At 37.8% G+C, this 18874-nt stretch overlaps 2 protein-coding genes and 1 pseudogene across 2 annotated transcripts; all 3 read left to right on the top strand.

Moving 5' to 3' along the window:
* Window positions 1–1052: 1052 nt before the first annotated feature.
* On the top strand, window positions 1053–1979 carry LOC150066394 (olfactory receptor 4N4C). The gene has a single exon (XM_090354614.1). The coding sequence runs from the start codon at window positions 1053–1055 to the stop codon at window positions 1977–1979; it is 927 nt and encodes a 308-aa protein (XP_090210740.1).
* A 4734-nt stretch (window positions 1980–6713) lies between these two features.
* LOC150066393 (small ribosomal subunit protein mS33 pseudogene) lies at window positions 6714–7069 on the top strand (annotated as a pseudogene).
* Window positions 7070–16438: 9369 nt separating this feature from the next.
* On the top strand, window positions 16439–17383 carry LOC150066392 (olfactory receptor 4K2-like). The gene has a single exon (XM_090352800.1). The coding sequence runs from the start codon at window positions 16439–16441 to the stop codon at window positions 17381–17383; it is 945 nt and encodes a 314-aa protein (XP_090208926.1).
* The last annotated feature ends 1491 nt before the right edge of the window (window positions 17384–18874 follow it).

The raw sequence follows: 18874 nt of genomic DNA, 5'->3' as shown, positions 1-18874 counted from the left end.
AAATTTAGACCAAGTTAAACTTTTCATTCTAAACCAACAAAGTGCAGAATGAAAGTTGTGATTGAAATTCATCTAAATTGAGTTACATACACTGGTATTCTAGTGTTTGTCAGAGGAAAAATAAAAGTCATTATAAGTTTAAGTGACTTCATCAAAGTTGCTTTTGTGTTCTCATATTTGGAATGAAGGAATTAGACTGCATTTAACTTCCCCCCTCTACCCAATTTTAGATGCTCTCAACTAACTGAGTTATTTATATAATCATAATTGAATTAATTCTGGGAACAGAGAAACAAGTGGGTTCTGAGTATGCAAATATATGAGACTAAATGACAAGTCACTACATGAAGCATGTGTGTGGATTAGCAACAGGAGTTGTGCTTGACCAGGGTAGCAGACAGGGCAAAATCTCTAAGTTCTCTAAGTCTGGCTATTTAGACTTACTATTTGAGGTCCCAGTAAACATGTTGTGGTCAGAATATATCAGGACATCTGGTCAGATATACCATGTCAATTTACAAATTAATGAGAGATATAAAAATCAAGACAGTTACTATACAGAATATGCATTTCACAGGAAAAGAAGAAATAAAAAATTGTAGATTGAATGTTGAGAAAAAGGGTCTAACTTAAGACAAAGGCTAATCTTCAAGCATGGCATATCTGAAATATTCACATGATTGAAATTATGTTATATCTCAATTAGGAAGCATCTTTTGTAGTTTAAAAAGGCTTGGAACTACAAAGGAGAAGAAATCAGATCTTTGAAAGGGAGAAGGTCTTTAGGAAAACTCTATTGAATGGGAATATGACTGAAGTTTCAGGGAAGTTTTTTTTTTCATTTTAAAGGTAGATAAATTAAAGGGATGAAGAAAACTCTCAATATTGGTCTCTCTGATTAAAAAATGTTATTTTAGCTGATGTAAGGCTTGCCAAAACTTTAGCTAGATGAATGTTAGCTATGTTAGAAGGGATATAATGGAATGACAGTAACTTTGCTCCCTAGAGTAACAAGACTAAACAATGTACATGATGTCCTGTAGAACAGGAAGATGGAGAGCAAGAACAACACAGTGGTGACAGAATTTATCCTCCTTGGCCTGACCCAGTCACGAGATATTCAGTTTATGGTCTTTGTACTCATCTTGATTTTCTACCTCATCATTCTTCCTGGAAATATTCTCATCATTCTCACCATAAGGTCAGACCCTGCACTCACAGCCCCACTCTATTTCTTCCTGAGCAACTTGGCCTTCCTGGATGCCTCCTACTCATTCATTGTGGCTCCCAGGATGCTGGTGGACTTCCTGTCTGAGAAGAAGGTGATCTCCTACCAAGGCTGCATCATACAACTGTTTTTCTTGCATTTTCTTGGAGGAGGGGAAGGCTTACTTCTTGTTGTGATGGCTTTTGACCGTTACATGGCCATCTGCCGACCTTTACACTATTCTACTGTCATGAGCCCTAGAGCCTGCTATGCAATGCTTATGGCTCTGTGGCTTGGAGGGTTTGTGCACTCCATTATCCAGGTGATTCTCATCCTTCATTTGCCCTTCTGTGGACCAAACCAGCTGGATAACTTCTTCTGTGATGTTCCTCAGGTCATCAAGCTGGCCTGTACTGATACCTTTGTGGTGGAAATTCTTATGGTCTTTAACAGTGGCCTACTTACCTTGTTGTGTTTTATGGGGCTTCTTGCCTCCTATGCAGTCATCCTGTGTCACATTAGGAAATCATCCTCTGAAGGGAAAAACAAGGCCATGTCAACATGCACCACACATGTTATTATTATATTTCTGATGTTTGGACCTGCAATTTTCATTTACACTCGTCCATTCAGGGCCTTACCAGCTGACAAGGTGGTTTCTTTCTTCCACACAGTGATATTTCCATTGATGAACCCTGTAATTTATACACTTAGAAACCAAGAAGTAAAAACATCTATGAAAAAGTTATTGTTTCGGTATTTAATTTGTTAGTGGATTTTGTAATGAGAAGTTAAGGGTGTCATCAAGTTGATATGCACACATGCTATGTTGGAACTTCTGACTTTTTAATGGAAAGAGTAATGCTTGTCCTCACACATTATGTCATTGTATTGCTCATGGTTTTATCTGGCATTTTCATCTATACCCATCCCTTCTGAAATTTCCTAGATGACAAGATGGGTTTTTGCTTCCTCTCAGTGCTTTCTCCTTTATTTAATTCTGTAATTCAAACTTTTGTAAGTGTAAAGTGAGATTTATTTTTTTACCCAGCCCAATAAAGGATTAAATTGTTAACAAAGCTAAGGCTATGGAATTGCACCTGAAATTGGCGTATTTGTATTCAAAATGTTGCATTGCTTGATCACCTATCCTTAGTCCTATTTTACTTTTTTCTAAGGTACCAACAGAAGGGCTAGTGAGATAAATAAGTTCATTGCCTTCTTCAAGGTAATCTAGTTGGCATTCTCACTAAATTGCATTCCTTTTATTAGACATATAACTATTGCATAGGAAGTAATCAGCAACTTTTCAGAAAGAAATATTGTTCTTAAAGAGCTGAAAGGAAAAGTGCATAGTACATTCTGCCTCTGCCTGGTGGGTGAGGAGTTTACTTTCAGTGTCAAACAGGTCTTCTTGAGGAGCTGACCTGTTTCTTTGATTCCTGGTATGGTGAAGGATCTCAGAAACTCCATGGCACTAGAAGATAGAAAGTGCCAGTGATATGTGAAAACAAAGAACTGGAATCCAGCAACTGCATGCTTCTGTATGGCAAAGGACATAGCTTGCAAGTTAAATAGAAAGCCCACAGGGTGGAAGCAGATCTTCACTAGCCATGAAACAGACAAGGGCCTCATATCTAAAATATACCTACATCTCAAAAATTGGAATCTCTCAAAAACAAACCCTTAAAGAAGCAACAGGGAAGAGGGGAAAACAAGATGAGGGGTAGGTGTGGAGGGGAGGGAAATGGGGACCAAGACATTAGAAAGGGTATCAATGTATGTGAAGTAATGCATCTTCTATCTGGCAGATACAATGTAACCCTTCTATTAATTACAATAAAAATATATGAAAAAAAGAAGCAACCATCCTATTAAGAGGTGGTCTAAAGACTTAAAGAGAGATTTTTTCTGAAGAGGTAGTAAGAATAACCTATACACACATGAATAAATGCTCAATATCTCTGGCCATAAAAGAAATACAAATCAGAACAACTTTGAGATTCTACCTCACTCCAGTTAGAATGGCCATGATCAAGAAATCTAATAACAACAGATGCTGGAGGGAATGTGGCCAGAAGGGAACGCTACTACAATGTTGGTGGGAGTGTAAACTTGTTCAACCACTCTGGAAAGCAGTATGGCAGTTCCTCAAAACACTCAACATAAAGCTTCCCTGTGATCCAACAAAACCTCCCCTTGGCATTTACCCAAATGTCCATAAACAAGGACATACTAAATCCACTAGCACAACCACATTCATTGCAGCATTATTTACCATAGCAAAGATATGGAACCAACCCAGATGCCCCTCAGTAGATAAATGGATCAAGAAAATGTATTTATACACAATGGAATCCTATGCTTCCATCAGAAAGAATGACACTGACCCATTCATAAGGAAATGAAAAGACTTGGAAAAGTTCATATTAAACGAAGTAAGCCAGACCCAAAGAAACATAGGCACCATGGTTTACCTCACTGGTAATAATTAGTATATGTGTAGGACTCTTCTAGAGGAGGATCACAATAGCTAACAAGCTATGTACATATGTCCATACAGGATGAGGCTAAGTGAAATGAACTCCAAGATATGGAAATAAGAGGTTTAAATTTGTGGCTGTTGTTCTTAATATGGTATGTGCAGTTATTTCTTTTCCCCTTTTACCCCCTTGTGGTTAATCTCACATGGATACTGAGTTTGTTACCTGGTATATTGTATATACATTTATTTGTTTATTTGAAACAGGGAAAGGAAGGGGAAAAACAAGATGATTGAGAGGGAAGGGGGAGGGAAGTAGGAGAAAAGTATGTTCCCATTAATGTACACATGATGTGACAAATGTAACTGTAACCCCTCTATACATCACCCTGACAATAAAAAGCAAAATAAAATCTATTTTGCATGAGGCATTATGTCTATTATAATTAATAATTTTTATGTGACTATGGCAAACAATGTCTATTGGACAATTTTGGTAAGGGGGCACATTAGTATATGAATTTTTATGTGACTATGGCAAAAATGTTTATTGGACAATTTTGGTAAGGGGGCACATTAGTATATGAATTGGTTTTTGAGCACCTAGAGAATGAAGACAGTAAGCCTGGAGGAAGAGTGGGTGGTTACAGAGAAACCTACCATGTGGCCTTTGTCTCTTGCTAGATGATAATTTACAGGATCAACAGAAAGAATTAGTGTAGGGGATTTGACCTACAGTGACTGAGGAGGTGTAGGCTGTGATGCTGATGTGCTGTGACTCATTTGACCTGAGGATTACAGATCAAAGCAAGCCCTGGGGAAAAAAATCCCACTGAGACTCCATCTCTCAACTAACCAACAAAAAGCCACTGAAAGCATGGCTCAAGTGCTTGGGGTAGTGCCCTGGCTTTGAGTTTAAACCCCGTGACTGAAGACATGTCTACAAGCCATCCCAGCAATGAAAAGCTGGGTCTACAGCCCAGTCCTGTCAACAAGGAACCATGGAGAGGAGTAAGAGGACATGGTGGCACATCTTAAATTGAGCCATTCCATGCTTGCCCTTTCAAAATTAACCAGAGTTGAGAGATCAAGAAAACTGTTAATAAGCTTGCTCATCTAATGTCCATACCTGTCTACTTCATAATAGAAGGAAGTTATACCCTTGTTACTCATCCATGATAGTGAATAATAAAAGTCAGGGGTGTCAAATGGGGTAATAATTTGAAATCCCAGCCCCTTGGATCTGCTCAAAGCCTTTACTGGAAGTAACTTTGAGTTGGCACCAGTCACATAAATTCAGAAAAAAACATTTGCAGACCTGAGAACCTCACCCTAGTAAGAACTGTCTGGAGGTTACCAGTAACTTAGGCATTGTTAGAAACACTAGAGGTCAAGTTCCCCAGGTAGCTTGCACATTTGTTAAAAAGCTAAATGTTATATGTACTTTCAAACCTGGAGTAAAAATGACTCAATGACATCTGATCCTAACCACAACAAGCTGAGATTTTGGTGAGGTTAATCTTCTTTAACCAGTCTGTAAAAACTTGCAGACAACTCAGCAGAAGGTGTGCAATCAGTCCATTCCAGAGGACAGACCAGCAGAGTACAGCCACAGCCATGCTTTCATTTCTCCTAATGTGGAAAGTGGGGCATGCCAATCACTCCCATCAACAGACTCTCATCAAGTTCCCTTGAATTACACTTAGACTGGTTAAAACTTTTACCTTTGACTCTTTTCACCTGTGATTTTGCCAAAAAACCTCTAATGCCTAAACCTTCCAAAGTGATGCATGGCCACCCACCATTGTCTCTCTTATTTTAGGCCTCAGACTCTCCTTCTCCTCTCCCTCCCATGTTGCCTCCCCTTCTTTAATATCTATTTACCTTTCTCTAAAAATATGCTGACTTGTACATCCCCAGGCCTTCCTCTCTGCCTTCTAAGCCCTTCAGAAATGCTAGACAAATGGCAAATTATATTCTTTTTTTCTTTATTATCGGTTGTGGGGCTTAGACTCTGGGCCTGGGCACCGTCCCTGAGCTCTTCAGCTCAAGGCTACCACCCTACCCTTTGAGCCACAATGCCACTTCCAGTTTTCTGGTAGTTAATTGGAGATAAAAGTTTCATGGACTTTAGTGCCGGGACTGCAAATATTCTTAAACATTGAACCATGATCCTCAGATCTCAGCGTCCTGAATAGCTAGGATTACAGGCATGAGCCACCGAATCCGGTGGCAAATATTCTTAAATATTTTCTGCCACCGCAAGTTTTCTGAGAAGTGGAAGACCCTTAACCCTCTCTCTTCCTACAGCTGTACAAGTCCAGGACTGTTCCCCTCACCGGATTTATCTCTGGCAATGTATTTATCTCTGTCACCTACCTAACCATTCTTCTTACTCCTCTGAGTCAACTGGACTTCTGTCTCTATAGACAAAACCACTCAAACCCAGTCTCCCTCAAGTCACAGAAACACAATTTGCTGAGTATCAAGGGCAGAAACAATATCACCAGCCAAACTATCCTCTGGAAACAACTAACCTCTAACCTGTTTCCACCTGGAGCAGGTTTAGGAATAGCAGGCCCACCAGACTGGCAGCCCCTATCTCATCAGACATTGGTCACCTAAAATACCACATTCTTCATATTTCCTTCTACTTCTTGTGTTTCCTACAAGACAGCTTCCTACAATGGCTGTAAATTCTTTTTTATTAAGTTTGTAAGACTTTCAAAAAAATTTTATTGTTGGGGTAATGTATAGAGAAGTTACAGTTGCCAGGTAGTAGGTGCATTGCTTCTCACATATTGATACCCCAATGGCTGTAAATTCTTTTCTATATGTTATAGTTTTCTGCTTATTGTCCATAAACAGTTTTGTTATAAAATATGGAGGATTTTCTCCTCAGAATCCTTACAGGACCATATGCATTAAAACATCTGGTTTTGGCATTTGTGGTAGGGAGCTTGGAGCATGGGGAGGGAGCGGGTCTTCTGGAACGGTAGGCGTGTGCGCAGGAAAGGAAGGTCCTGAGCAGGGAATCTTGCTTCTTACTCTCAAGAAATGTCTTCACTCTCAGAATATGCATTGCACATGACTCGTCTGAGCGCCCGGCTCTTCGGTGAAGTTGCCAGGCCTACAGATTCCAAATCCATGAAAGTGGTGAAGTTGTTCAGTGAACAGCCCCTGGCCAAGAGGAAGGAGACTTACGACTGGTATCCAAACCACAACACATACTTCGCACTCATGGGCACACTCCATTTTCTTGGCCTTTACAGAGATGAGCATCAGGATTTTAAGGATGAGCAAAGGCGTCTCAAGAAACTCCATGGAAAAGGAAAACCAAGGAAAGGAGAAGGAAAAAGAGCATCAAAAAAGAAATAGTGTCATCCCATCAAGAAAGGAAATTTCCTCCTTAACGATTGAGGGAGAGGTGTATTTATCATCTTTCCACATACTGGGAGGAATGTATCTTGAATGAAGATTATTTGGAGAAACACAGTCATCTCACGTTGTAACCCAGTCCAGTTATTAGCATATTCTAAATCTGCAAAATTGTTTTTCCCTTGGTTTTGTAATCTGCAATGAATCAAGTAAATTATTGTCTAATGATAAAAAACAAAAATCTGGTTTTGCCTGGCCCAAACAGCTAATACCTAACTTTAAGGCAGGAACACTGGAGCTGAAAAATGTGCTGGGGTTCTGCTTGCTTCCAATGTGCAAGCCTGTGGCAGATATACAAAATGAACTATTTTCTCATCCAGTCAGAATAATAAATCTAATACCTTTGCTGACCCTAACTCTTATTATTGGGGAAAGCATTCACATGTAAAACTGACATATGCTATAATATTATACACACCAGATTATAATACCAGGTAATAACACTTGTACCCAGGTTCAAAATTGCACCCATAACTGTGTAGAACTTAAAAAGGACAACTTCACTTGAAGTTGAACACATTCTGTATGTGGGGAGGGCCATATTTCCTTACCTAATGGCTGGTTCTTTACCTGTGAGAGTTGTACATTTAACCTATATTCCTGCCAATTTGCCTCATAACTCTCTATGCTGCCTAGGCCATCTAGCTATATTGCACCCCACAAAAAGCTTTTCCAGTCTCATTAAGACCATAAAACAAGAGATCTATCACTGGATGATCCCGGTGTTGATAAATTACACTTACTGTCTGAGGCAGACTGTATTGCACTCACTTTCTCTTTGGTTGGGATAGCAGGACTAGTCATAGGAGCCTATAAGTTTGTCATGCATTTGGCATCTCCTCTGCTACTGCACTGCTAAACCAAGAATAGCAGGAACATAGACAAGTTATCTTAGACAAGGATTATGCCATCAATTACCTGTGCTGCTTTAACTTAACTCATAGCAGCTATGCCATCAAGGAACAAGTCAAATGTCTCCAAGAACACGCAGGAAAATCCAACAAAGGGATGGGATGGGACCTATTCTGGTGGCTTAGTCTGTCTTGGGTCTTCCAGCAATATTTTGCCTCCTACTCATTGTACCTTGCCTAACACATGTGTGCAGAACATTCATATGGGAACAATGAGACTTTTCACCAATCAGTCCATCATTCAAATGCTCCTAGGAGGGTACATGATTGACTGTATCCTTCTGACTACTTCGCCCCTTTCTCAGCATGAAGCAGCCTCAGAAGAAACAACCTTCACCCCTAATCCTAAGAAGGTGCTCCTGTCCAATTATTAAACAAAGACTGGGCAATGTACGTGCAATAGGTTACTTTCCCATAGGTTAGTATGCTCTCCTAAGCAACACTGGGCCCATTTGGTACAGAACATACCCTCTCCTCTTTACCTTGAGATGGCACTCCTTTGGAGCAGCATAAGGCAACAAGCTCCACTTAAAGTAATTTTCAAGTCTGGGAATCTGCAGACCCCTTATCTGCCACTTGGCAGCAGCCATAAATCATAACCCACCATTACAAAGGCTTTGGTCTACAAATCCACACCTAGGTCTCCACCTCTTATCCTCATAGGTTATATATACCTCACATAATAGTCAACACTTCTCATTTTGTGAGAAGGGGCTTTGCCAGCTCCTTTCTTTGTTCTTTGTGCCTCATTGTCTCCATGGTTTTCTGGCAGGGCCTAACGTTTTTAAGTTCTCAAGACTGCAAAATGAAGATGGAAAACACCCAGGTTAGTTCAAGACTCTTCAAAGGACATGCTAGACTATATTTAAAGTTCAAAGTGAATGTGATTAGGCTTTGGAAATAGCTACTTGGCTCTTCAATAGTACTTAATATTGATATCTGACAAATATAAGGGACTGAGTACATTTAATTTTTTAAAGTAGTATTCAGGAAGCTGAGGCAGGAGGATTTCAAGTTTGAGACATAGCAAGTTTGAGGCTGGTCTCCACCTATCAAGACACAATTTGAAAACCTCATAAGTAAGCAAGCAAAAACAATGGAGTAGCTAAACCTTACCTGGACTGGCAAATGTGCATGTATCACTGGATCCATATAGTAGTGCAAGTTTTAGTTCTTTTGAGGAACTTCCATACTGATTTCTACATTGGTTATACTAGTTTACATGCTCACCAAGTGTATAAAGATTCCTTTTGCTAGCTGCTTTACCAGTATTTGTTGTTTGTGATCTTGATTTTATCCATTTTGATTGGAGTCAGATGAAATCTCAGTAGTTTGGTTTGTCGTTTATGATCAGGGATATTGAGCACTTATATATTTATTGGCAATTTTTACTTCTTTTGAGAATTATATGTCTAGTTCACTGTCCACTTTTTTTGCCAGTCCTGGGCTCGAGCTCAGGGCCTTGGACTTTCTCAAGGCTAGAGCTCTACCACTTGAGCCTCAGCACCACTTCCGGCTTTTTTCGATGTATGTGGTACTCAGGAATTGAACCCAGTTCTTTGTGCATGCTAGGCAAGTACTCTACCACTAGGCCAAACTCCCAGCCCCACAGTCCACTTTTTAACTGTGCTGATGATTCTTTGGTAGTTATTAGTTTAATTTTTTGATACTTAAGTAGTTGTGCAAAGAACTTTCAAATCAACATGCCATTTCTGAGTACTATGCATCTTTATAAATTTCACCTTTCATCATTCTTTCTATCTCCCCCCCACCTTACCTTTCCAATTTAGCTAGTTCTGTTTTCACATAGGCTCATTGAGTATTATAACTGCCTTTTCCCACCATTCCTTTTACCTTTTGTCTGCCTTCCTTGGAACCTCATCCCCCAACACATGATCCAGCTTCTATGTATTCATGTTGTTAAACTGTAATTTGTTCAATGAGGTTGTACACTGGAATCTTCCCCTACAGATGCTATACTTTAGTTAAGATGTTTGTGTGTATCTACATATGACACTATATGTGTTCACAAAAAGGAGGTGAGAAATCCCCCAAATAAAATTGGGGAGAGAAAGGGGCCATATAACAAATGCAATTAAAGCAGCTATGGGTGGTAGTTCTGACTTCCAGCAGGCAAGGTTTTCTCACTGTTTTAGAGACTTAGTAGAGATTTAGTGTCCTATATACTTGGGTTTCTCTAGTGTTTCTTTTCTTAGGAGATGTCCTATTGGTTTGTCCCCTCTTGTTTCATTCATGTATTTAGAATTATATTTGGATTCCTGAACATATTGGAAATGTGGTATCTGTCAAGCAGCAGTCATCTTGAGTGATGCTCATGCTTTTTTAAATTGTATTTTATTGTTGGGATGATGTATATAGGGGTTACAGTTATATTCATCAGGTAGTGTGTATATTCTTGAACACTGATAGGCTTTCCATGTTTTTTGTTTTCCTAATTATAGTAAATTTACAATTTATCTTGAAGTCAGGAATGGGATGGGAAAAGGAATTGTGGAAAGTATAACATTGATCAAGATGCATTATAGACATAACCTGACTTGTAGAAGTGAAACCCCTTTCAGGAACTGCCTAGAAATTTTAAAAAGTGATATAGATTAAAAAAGAAAGACCCCATCCTCTGTCTCTCATCTGACCCCTTAACTAGTCACTCTTTTGTAAACTTCTAAAGTAAATCTAATCCTTCCTTAAAATGGAAACAAAAAACAGCCAGGTGTGGTGGCTCATGCCTATAATCTTAGCTACTCAGGAGGCTGAGATCTGAGGATCAAGGTTCAAAGCCAGCCCAGGTACAAAAGAACCTGAGACTCATCTCCAATTAACCTCTAGAAAATGGGAAGTGGGGCTTGGCTCAAGGGTAGGGTGGTAACCTTGAGCTGAAGAGCCCAGGGACAACACCCAGGACAAGTTCAAGCCCCATGACCCATGGGGGAAAAAAAACCCCAAACAAATAAAGCTATCTTATAGAAAATTCACTTGGCACCAGTGGTTCATGTCTATAATCCTAGCACTGAGTACGCAGATATCTGAAAATGGTAGTTTAAAGACAAACTCAGCCTAGGCAAAAATTCTTATCTCCAATAAATTACTCAGAAAAAGCTGAACTGGTGTTGTGGATCTGGACCTGATTTCAAGACCCCACAGCCAGCAGAGAGCGAGAGCGAGAGAGCGAGCAAGAGAGAGAGAGAGAGAGAGAGAGAGACAGACAGACAGACAGACAGACAGACAGACAGACAGAGACAGAGACAGAGAGAAGAGGAAGAAGAAGAAGAAGAAGAAGAAGAAGAAGAAGAAGAAGAAGAAGAAGAAGACAGAGACAGAGAGAGAAGAGGAAGAAGAAGAAGAAGAAGAAGAAGAAGAAGAAGAAGAAGAAGAAGAAGAAGAAGAAGAAGAAGAAGAAGACAACGATGAAGAAGATTCACTGAATTCTTTTACATAGGAAAATTTACATGCTGAATAACATTAGGTTTTTCATCTGGTAACATATGTTTACTTTTTATTCACTTAAACCATTTGTTTTTTCTTTGTATAGAGCAGTAAAGCTTTTGTTATGCAAACCCGGCACATGTCAGATTAAGAGTGTTCCTTTTTACCTTTTATAACCTATTTTTAATAAGAGTAGGCCTTTTCCCTCTATTTTAACTCAGTATTATTAATTCATAAGACAGCTATTGGGGTTTGGTATTTGTGTCACACATTTGTTCTAGTTCCTTGTAATGCAGAATGCAGAATTAAGAGAAGCTTAGTCTGAAGCCAGCCAAGAGAAAACATTAGTAAGAATATTTTTTCCTTTTTTTTTTTTTTGCCAGTCCTGGAGCTTGAACTCAGCCAGGGCACTGTCCTTGGACTTTCTTAAGGCTAGTGCTCTATCACTTGAGCCACAGCACCCACTTTCAGTTTTTCTGTGTATGTGGCACAGAGGAATTGAACCCAGGACTTTGTGCATGCTAGGCAAGCACTCTACCACTAGGCCACACTCCTGGCCCAAGAGATGTTGTGGATTATGCTTGTAATTCTAACTACTTGGGGGAAGATGGTAGCAGGACCTTGGTTTGTAGCAAGCCCAGGCAAAAGCTTGAGATGCTGTCTGAAACATATCTTTAAGCTAAAAGGGCTGGAAATGTAGCTTATGTGGTAGAATGTTTTTCTATCATGTTCAAAACCCACTGCCACCCAAACAAAACAAAATAGAAAGCAGTATTTTTATTTGCTTAATTTAATAGTAGTCACTGTGCTGTATTATCCAGGTTTAAATAATACTATTTAAGGTAAACTGGTTTTTTTTCATTTGGTAGTTATGTGTAGCTTTATCTGATCACCAGTTCACCACCATTAGATTCAAAATTCTGCAAAATTTTCCATGCCCGTCACATCCTCCCCAAGATACCTTTTACTTCTTTTTCTTCCTCCCTCTCCCTTTCAGTCTTTTTGCAGTTTTTATTTAACCTTTTCTCAGGATTATTATCATGTCAATTGCATTCATTTACTCTTTAGTTTTTCACACTAGGTTTACAGGATCTTTTCTAACTATTTTGTTAAAAAGTCATTTAAAGAAGTTATTTCTTTTCCTTCTTATAGCTTCTTACAACTGAATTGATCTATTTTCTTACCTCAAAACCACTTGAGGGGATGTTGACAGGTACGAGGTTTGTAAGGAATTCAAATCATGGTGGTATTTGGTAAGAATGTGTGTGTAAAAAACAAACTTTCTTGAAATATTTGGCCTGCCAGTGAGTAGAGAAAAGTCCTTAGTTTGTGGCTTTAGGAAGTCAATTAACATTGAGAATCCACAAAGATCAATCAATAATGATAACAATTATAATCATTTCTATTATTCCTTATCCATATATATTTTTTCTGTGATTGGCATAATGCTGTATGCTTCTTTATTTCTTTCAGCTCTGGGGTTTGAATTGAAAACCTTATACTTACTTGCTCACCAGGTATTTTACCATTTCAGACATGTTCCCATCCTTCTGGCTTTTCTTCTTTTTGAATAAGATCTTGGTTTTTTTTTTGCCTGAGGCAGTCTAGATTATGATCCTTTCTTTATGCTTTCTGTTAATCTCCCATGACAGGCATGAATTACCAGTTCAAGTGATTGTTGAAGATGGGATCTCATATACTTTTTGTTTACACTGTCCTCCAACTGCAATCCTCTCAACTTTTGCCTCAAGAGTAGCTAGGATTAGAAATATGAGTGACTGTGCTCAACTTCATATTTATCTTTATAATTTCATTTTTTAAAAAATTACAATTTTATTAAACAATCATGTTTTATATATCATCAGGCCTTACTCCTAAAGTGCAAAAATAAACAGTTTGAGGTTTTAAAACAGAAGTAATACTCTTGTGAGTTGTTTTCACTCCTCTTTAGAATATTGAGCTTTCCCATGTCCTACTTCCAACACTTTCTGATTTCACAGAGAAAGGTGTCATAATAATAATTAGACTGTGCTAACCTTCAGTTTTTGTTTTTTGTGGGTCATGGGGTTTGAACTCGGCCTGGGTGCTGTCCCTGAGTTCTTCAGCTCAAGACTACGGCCCTACTCCTGGGTCTGGGCATTGTTCCTGAGCTCTTCGGTTCTAGGCTACTTCCCTACTCTTGAACAAAGCTCCACTTCCCATTTTCTAGAGGTTAATTGGTGATAAGAATCTCAGGTCCTTTTGTGCGGGGTTGTCTTTGAACCTTCATCCTCAGATCTCAGCCTCTTGAGTAGCCAGGATTATAGGCGTGAGCCAACACGCCCATAGTTTTTGACAGATGCACAAATGCATCATCTTTCTTTTAATATAGTACTCTTCCAGCAAGTATTTGGTGGAGGTGAATTACTTTAGTCTAAAAAGTATTTTCCAACTATGGGGATTTTGAACACTGGGGTATAGACACGTAGTTATTTATCTCCTTATTTGAGGTGGTAATAGTTTTGCTCCTGAAGTAATTGTTTAAGATGAATTCTAGTTGTACTCTTTCCTCTAATGACCTCTACTTCATCACAGATATGCACTCTTAAATAGTCAAGACACTCTTCACAATTTTTACTACAATTCTGTGAAAGCCAGTTCGAACTTTTAATAACTCCCACTGCAAGTAGATTTAAGTGTTTAATCCCTGATGTTCTAAATATCACTTCTCTTTTTTAGCCAAGATAAGAGAAGATATAAACCAGAAGCCCAGACTTCTGATACTTACTATATAAAACACACAGTGATTTCAGAAAGCTTCTGAGTGTCAGAGGATGTGGTGTTTTGGGTTCTGGCTACATAGCTGGTAGGTTAACACCTGGGTATGATTCTAAAGCTCTTCAGAAGCAGGCATGGTTTGTGTTCTTCAGATATGAACATTAACAATTACCTAGTAATTATAAATATAAAAATAGAGTAGTCTAAATTTTAAGTAAAAAGTCCTGTGAAATAGTTATTTCAACTGCCTACATAAAAAGAACCTGGTTCAAATGACATAAGAATAGTTTCCATTAATATTTAAATTGTCAGAAAAACAGAGAGAGAAGACAAATTTTGTAAGCTGAGAATTTTCACTATGCTTACTATAAAAGGAACTTATGTCACTTTAACATGAAACAAAAGTTCCTAAACTACATAATTACAAAATTATTTCTGTAGCATATTGTCTTTTTCTGAGTCTTTGAATTGAAACTAGATTAGAATATTTTATTATGCTTATTATTGCTATTAGTAATGCCAAAGAAGTTAATTATTTCCAAACAAAATTCTTTATTTGGATTTTGAAGAGTAGAAAGTTTCTTAAATATTTTTCAGTAACTGCATTTAGAGTTTTAGATAGTCTAGTTTAATTCTTAAAAGAGGCCAAATCTGAGAGCAGGTTCTAGAATATGGCAGTGGAACAAATTCCTTAAATAACTCTAACCATTAGGAAACAATTCCATTTAAAAACTATAAATCAGAAAATAGTTTTCTGATGATTTGAAAATCTTAGTACTGAGAAAAAATGAGTATACAAAAGTAAATGGGAAAATAACCAGATTTTCTCCACATGATAAAACAGGACTCAGTTAAATAAAAAATATTATTGAAGGTAATAATTAAATTTTAGTTTGGCATAATGAAATAGATGGCAATTTTATTTTATTTTATTTTATTTTATTTTGCCAGTCCTGGGCTTGAGCTCAGGGTCTGAGCCCTGTCCTTGGACTTTCTCAAGGCTAGCACTCTACCATTTGAGCCTCAGCACCATTTCTGGCTTTTGTCTATGTATGTGGTACCAAGGAATCGAACCCGGGTCTTTGTGCATGCTAGGCAAGCACTTTAACCACTAGGCCAAACTCCCGGTCCCTAGATGGCAATTTTAAAAGTTCAGTTTATCCTTAGTGCATTTTTGCTACAGTAATATTCAAAAATAATTCTGAGAGTCTTTCTCCTTCATTTTCTTTATCCTCCCAGAACTTGGAAATTTGCTGTGACAAATGATTTCTATGATATTCATTTTCTTAAGTCAGATTTTGGAATCTTTGATTTTGAGATAGTTATCCAACAAGGAAGCTAGTTTGGTTTGGAGTATTTGTTTCAGATTTTACTGCATGTTAATGAAAGCTTATTATTATTATTATTTGCCAGTCATGGGCTTGAGCTCAGGGCTTGAGCACTGTCCTTGGGCTTTCTCAAGGCTAGACTACTATCACTTGAGCCACGGCACCACTTCTGGCTTTTTCAATGTATGTGGTACTGAGAATCAAACCCAGGTCTTTGTGCATGTAAAGCAAGCACTCTACCACTACGCCAAATTCCCAGCCCCTGAAAGCTTATTCTTTAACTTAGAAAGCCATTACATGCTCTTAAATGAAAATGTCCATCTAATTTAAAATTAGTTCCATTAGCCTATTAATTTAGAATCACAACTTACCATTCACTGAATCAAAATATTGTTACTTTCACCACAGTTAAATAGATATGTATGCTGATCTATAGTCTAAATAAATTTTGTTAATCAGTACTCCCATAAGTTCATAATGTAAGATTTCATGTTTTTAATTACTTATTTTTGAGCACATTGTGACAATTTGAAATTAATTAATAGAACAGAAAGGTAGGAAATTAAAATCAAATAGCTCATTTATCAAATCCCTTTCTATTAGGTCATTCTGTGACAGAAAAGAATGATCTTGTTATTTTCTATTTATATTAATACTAATGCCAACCATAATATTATCAGTACATTATTATATTCATATTTAACATTTGTTGGCATTGGTTTATTTAGCATTTATTGTGAGGGCTTTTAGATAAGTTCTAGATAAAAAGTGATGTCATCAGTCCTTTACATGTGGATTAGGAGTATCACAGTTTTCCAACTCTGTAATTTTCTTCCTTCCAAGATGATAAAGCAAATCTACCTGTAAATCAATGGAGCGATTCAATCAAACCAGAGTACCTGAATTTGTGTTACTTGGACTTACTAATTCTCCTGAGCTTCAGATATTCTTCTTTGTGCTGTTTTCTCTTTTCTATTTAATGACCATGTTTGGCAATTGTCTGATTTTGCTCACGATCCAATCTACCTCCTCTCTCCACTCCCCCATGTACTTCTTGCTGAGCAATCTATCTCTCATTGACATGTGCCTGTCCTCCTTTTCCACACCAAAGATGATCATGGACTTTCTGGCTCAGCGTAAAACCATCTCCTTTGAAGGCTGCATTTCTCAGATCGTTTTTTTACACCTCTTCACTGGGACTGAGATTGTACTACTGATTTCTATGTCTTTTGACAGGTATATTGCCATATGTAAACCTCTCCATTATTCAACAATTATGAGCCGAAAGGTCTGTGTTGGGCTTGTAGTAACTTCTTGGATGGTGGGCTTCCTACATACAATGAGCCAATTAGCATTTACGCTCTCTTTGCCCTTTTGTGGTCCTAACGTTATAGATAGTTTCTTCTGTGATCTTCCTCTGGTTATTCAGCTGGCTTGTATAGATATATACGTTCTTGGGATCTTCATGATCTCAACCAGTGGTGTGATTGCTCTTATAAGTTTTCTGCTTTTGCTCACCTCTTACATCGTTGTTCTTGTCACTATCAGGGATCATTCCTCTACAAGATCGTCTAAAGCTCTGTCTACTTGTACTGCACACTTTGTGGTTGTATTTATGTTCTTTGGGCCTTGCATCTTTATTTATGTGTGGCCTTTTACCAGCTTCCTGGTGGACAAAATTCTCTCCGTTTTCTATACCATCTTTACTCCCTTTCTCAATCCACTTATCTATACATTGAGAAATCATGAAGTAAAGACAGCAGTGAAGAAACTAAGTAACCAATATTTTAATTATGGACTTCAATATCCACTATAATGCACAGAATAGTCTACCTGAGATTTAACTTTCTAGTTTTGTTAACAGAAGAATCCATCTGTCTAAAATCATGTTTAATACAAAGCCAGTGATGAAAGTACAAAACCCCTGGGTTAAAAGTACAGTACTTACAAACCTATTGAAAGATTATGATTCTGTTTGGTAATCTGCTGAAATCTAACATTTATATTCAAAGAAAATGCATATGCTTTCAAAATTGTGAACATAAATTGAAGGTTTTGTTGTTGTTGTTGTTGTTGTTATTGTTGTTGTTGTTGCCAGTCCTGGGGTTTGAACTCAGGGACTGAGCACTGTCCTTGTGCATTCTCAAGGCTAGAGCTTTACCAGTTGAGCCACAGCACCATTTCCAGCTTTTTTTCTATGTATGTGGTACAGAGGAATTAAAACTCCAGGTCTTCATGCATGCTAAGCAAGCACACTACCATTAGGCCATGCTCCTGGCCAAATTGAGAGCTTTATAGATTCACAAATTCTACATATGTAGCTCAGATTAAGATGCATCCAGCTGGGCACAGTGACTCACACTGGTAATCTACCTACTCAGGAGGCTGAGATCTGAGGATTGAAGTTCAAAGCCAGCCCAGGCACTAAAGAATGTGAGGTTTTTATCTCCAATTAATAACTAGAAAAATGAGAAGTGAGGCTGTGGCTCAAGGGTAGGGCAGTAGCCTTGAGCTGAAGAGCTCAGGGACAGTATTCTGGCCAGAGTTCAAGCCCCATGACCCACAAAAAAAGATATTTTAAGAAGCCTGATAAAATATGGTTCTCTTGTTTTCTAGCAAGGAACTTCCCATTTTGCTATCCGATATATGATGGTATTTTGATGGAATCCACTTTTAACTCACAGTTTTAATTAGGGGTTTGGGGTATAATGAAGTTTTTTCATAACTTAGAGTTTTTCCATGAGAAAATTGATATCACAAAGAAAAAAGTTTGGATACTGTCGAACAAAGTTGATTGGAGGTGTCAAATTGAGTTGGGTCCATTTTGAATATGAGAATAGTTTGGAGGATTTAAAATTTAACAGAACATATTTTTAAACTTGTAATTGTCATTTGGTAACAGATATAGTAAATAATATAAAAACAGTTTGTAAGGCTTAACATCATAGAATGTAAACTACCTCTTAAATTTGATCGAATTTTAGGAATACGTCAGTGGAAAAATTGTAAGTCTGATTAAACAATTGCTACTAAATGCTTGAGAGACATGTTAAATTATTAAATTCATGACATACCATTTTCAAAATATTATTAACTTTGGTATGAATTTTGCTTCTAATTTTCTATATATTAGTGAGAAGAACATATGAAAATAATTTAAGAATTCTATAGCTCACTTCTGATTTATAATGGATTATGTTAACTAGATTTGTTATTATTGTCTTTGGAAATCAGCTAACCAATTATTTTCTTCATAGCTAAGGAGCAAAAGGTTCAGAGAGTCAGAGAACTAGTTTAAGGCAGAGTC

The sequence above is a fragment of the Megascapheus bottae genome, chromosome 2 (genome assembly GCF_031878675.1).
Source record: "Megascapheus bottae isolate mThoBot1 chromosome 2, mThoBot2.hap1, whole genome shotgun sequence".
Taxonomy (NCBI): Eukaryota; Metazoa; Chordata; class Mammalia; order Rodentia; family Geomyidae; genus Megascapheus; species Megascapheus bottae.
Note: the sequence above shows the minus strand (reverse complement) of the source record. Positions and strands in the feature narration are given on the sequence as shown.

Excerpts from the sequence above, each read along its gene's own strand:
- LOC150066394 (XM_090354614.1), top strand. The coding sequence starts at position 1,053 with ATGGAGAGCAAGAACAACACAGTGGTGACAGAATTTATCCTCCTTGGC.
- LOC150066392 (XM_090352800.1), top strand. The coding sequence starts at position 16,439 with ATGGAGCGATTCAATCAAACCAGAGTACCTGAATTTGTGTTACTTGGA.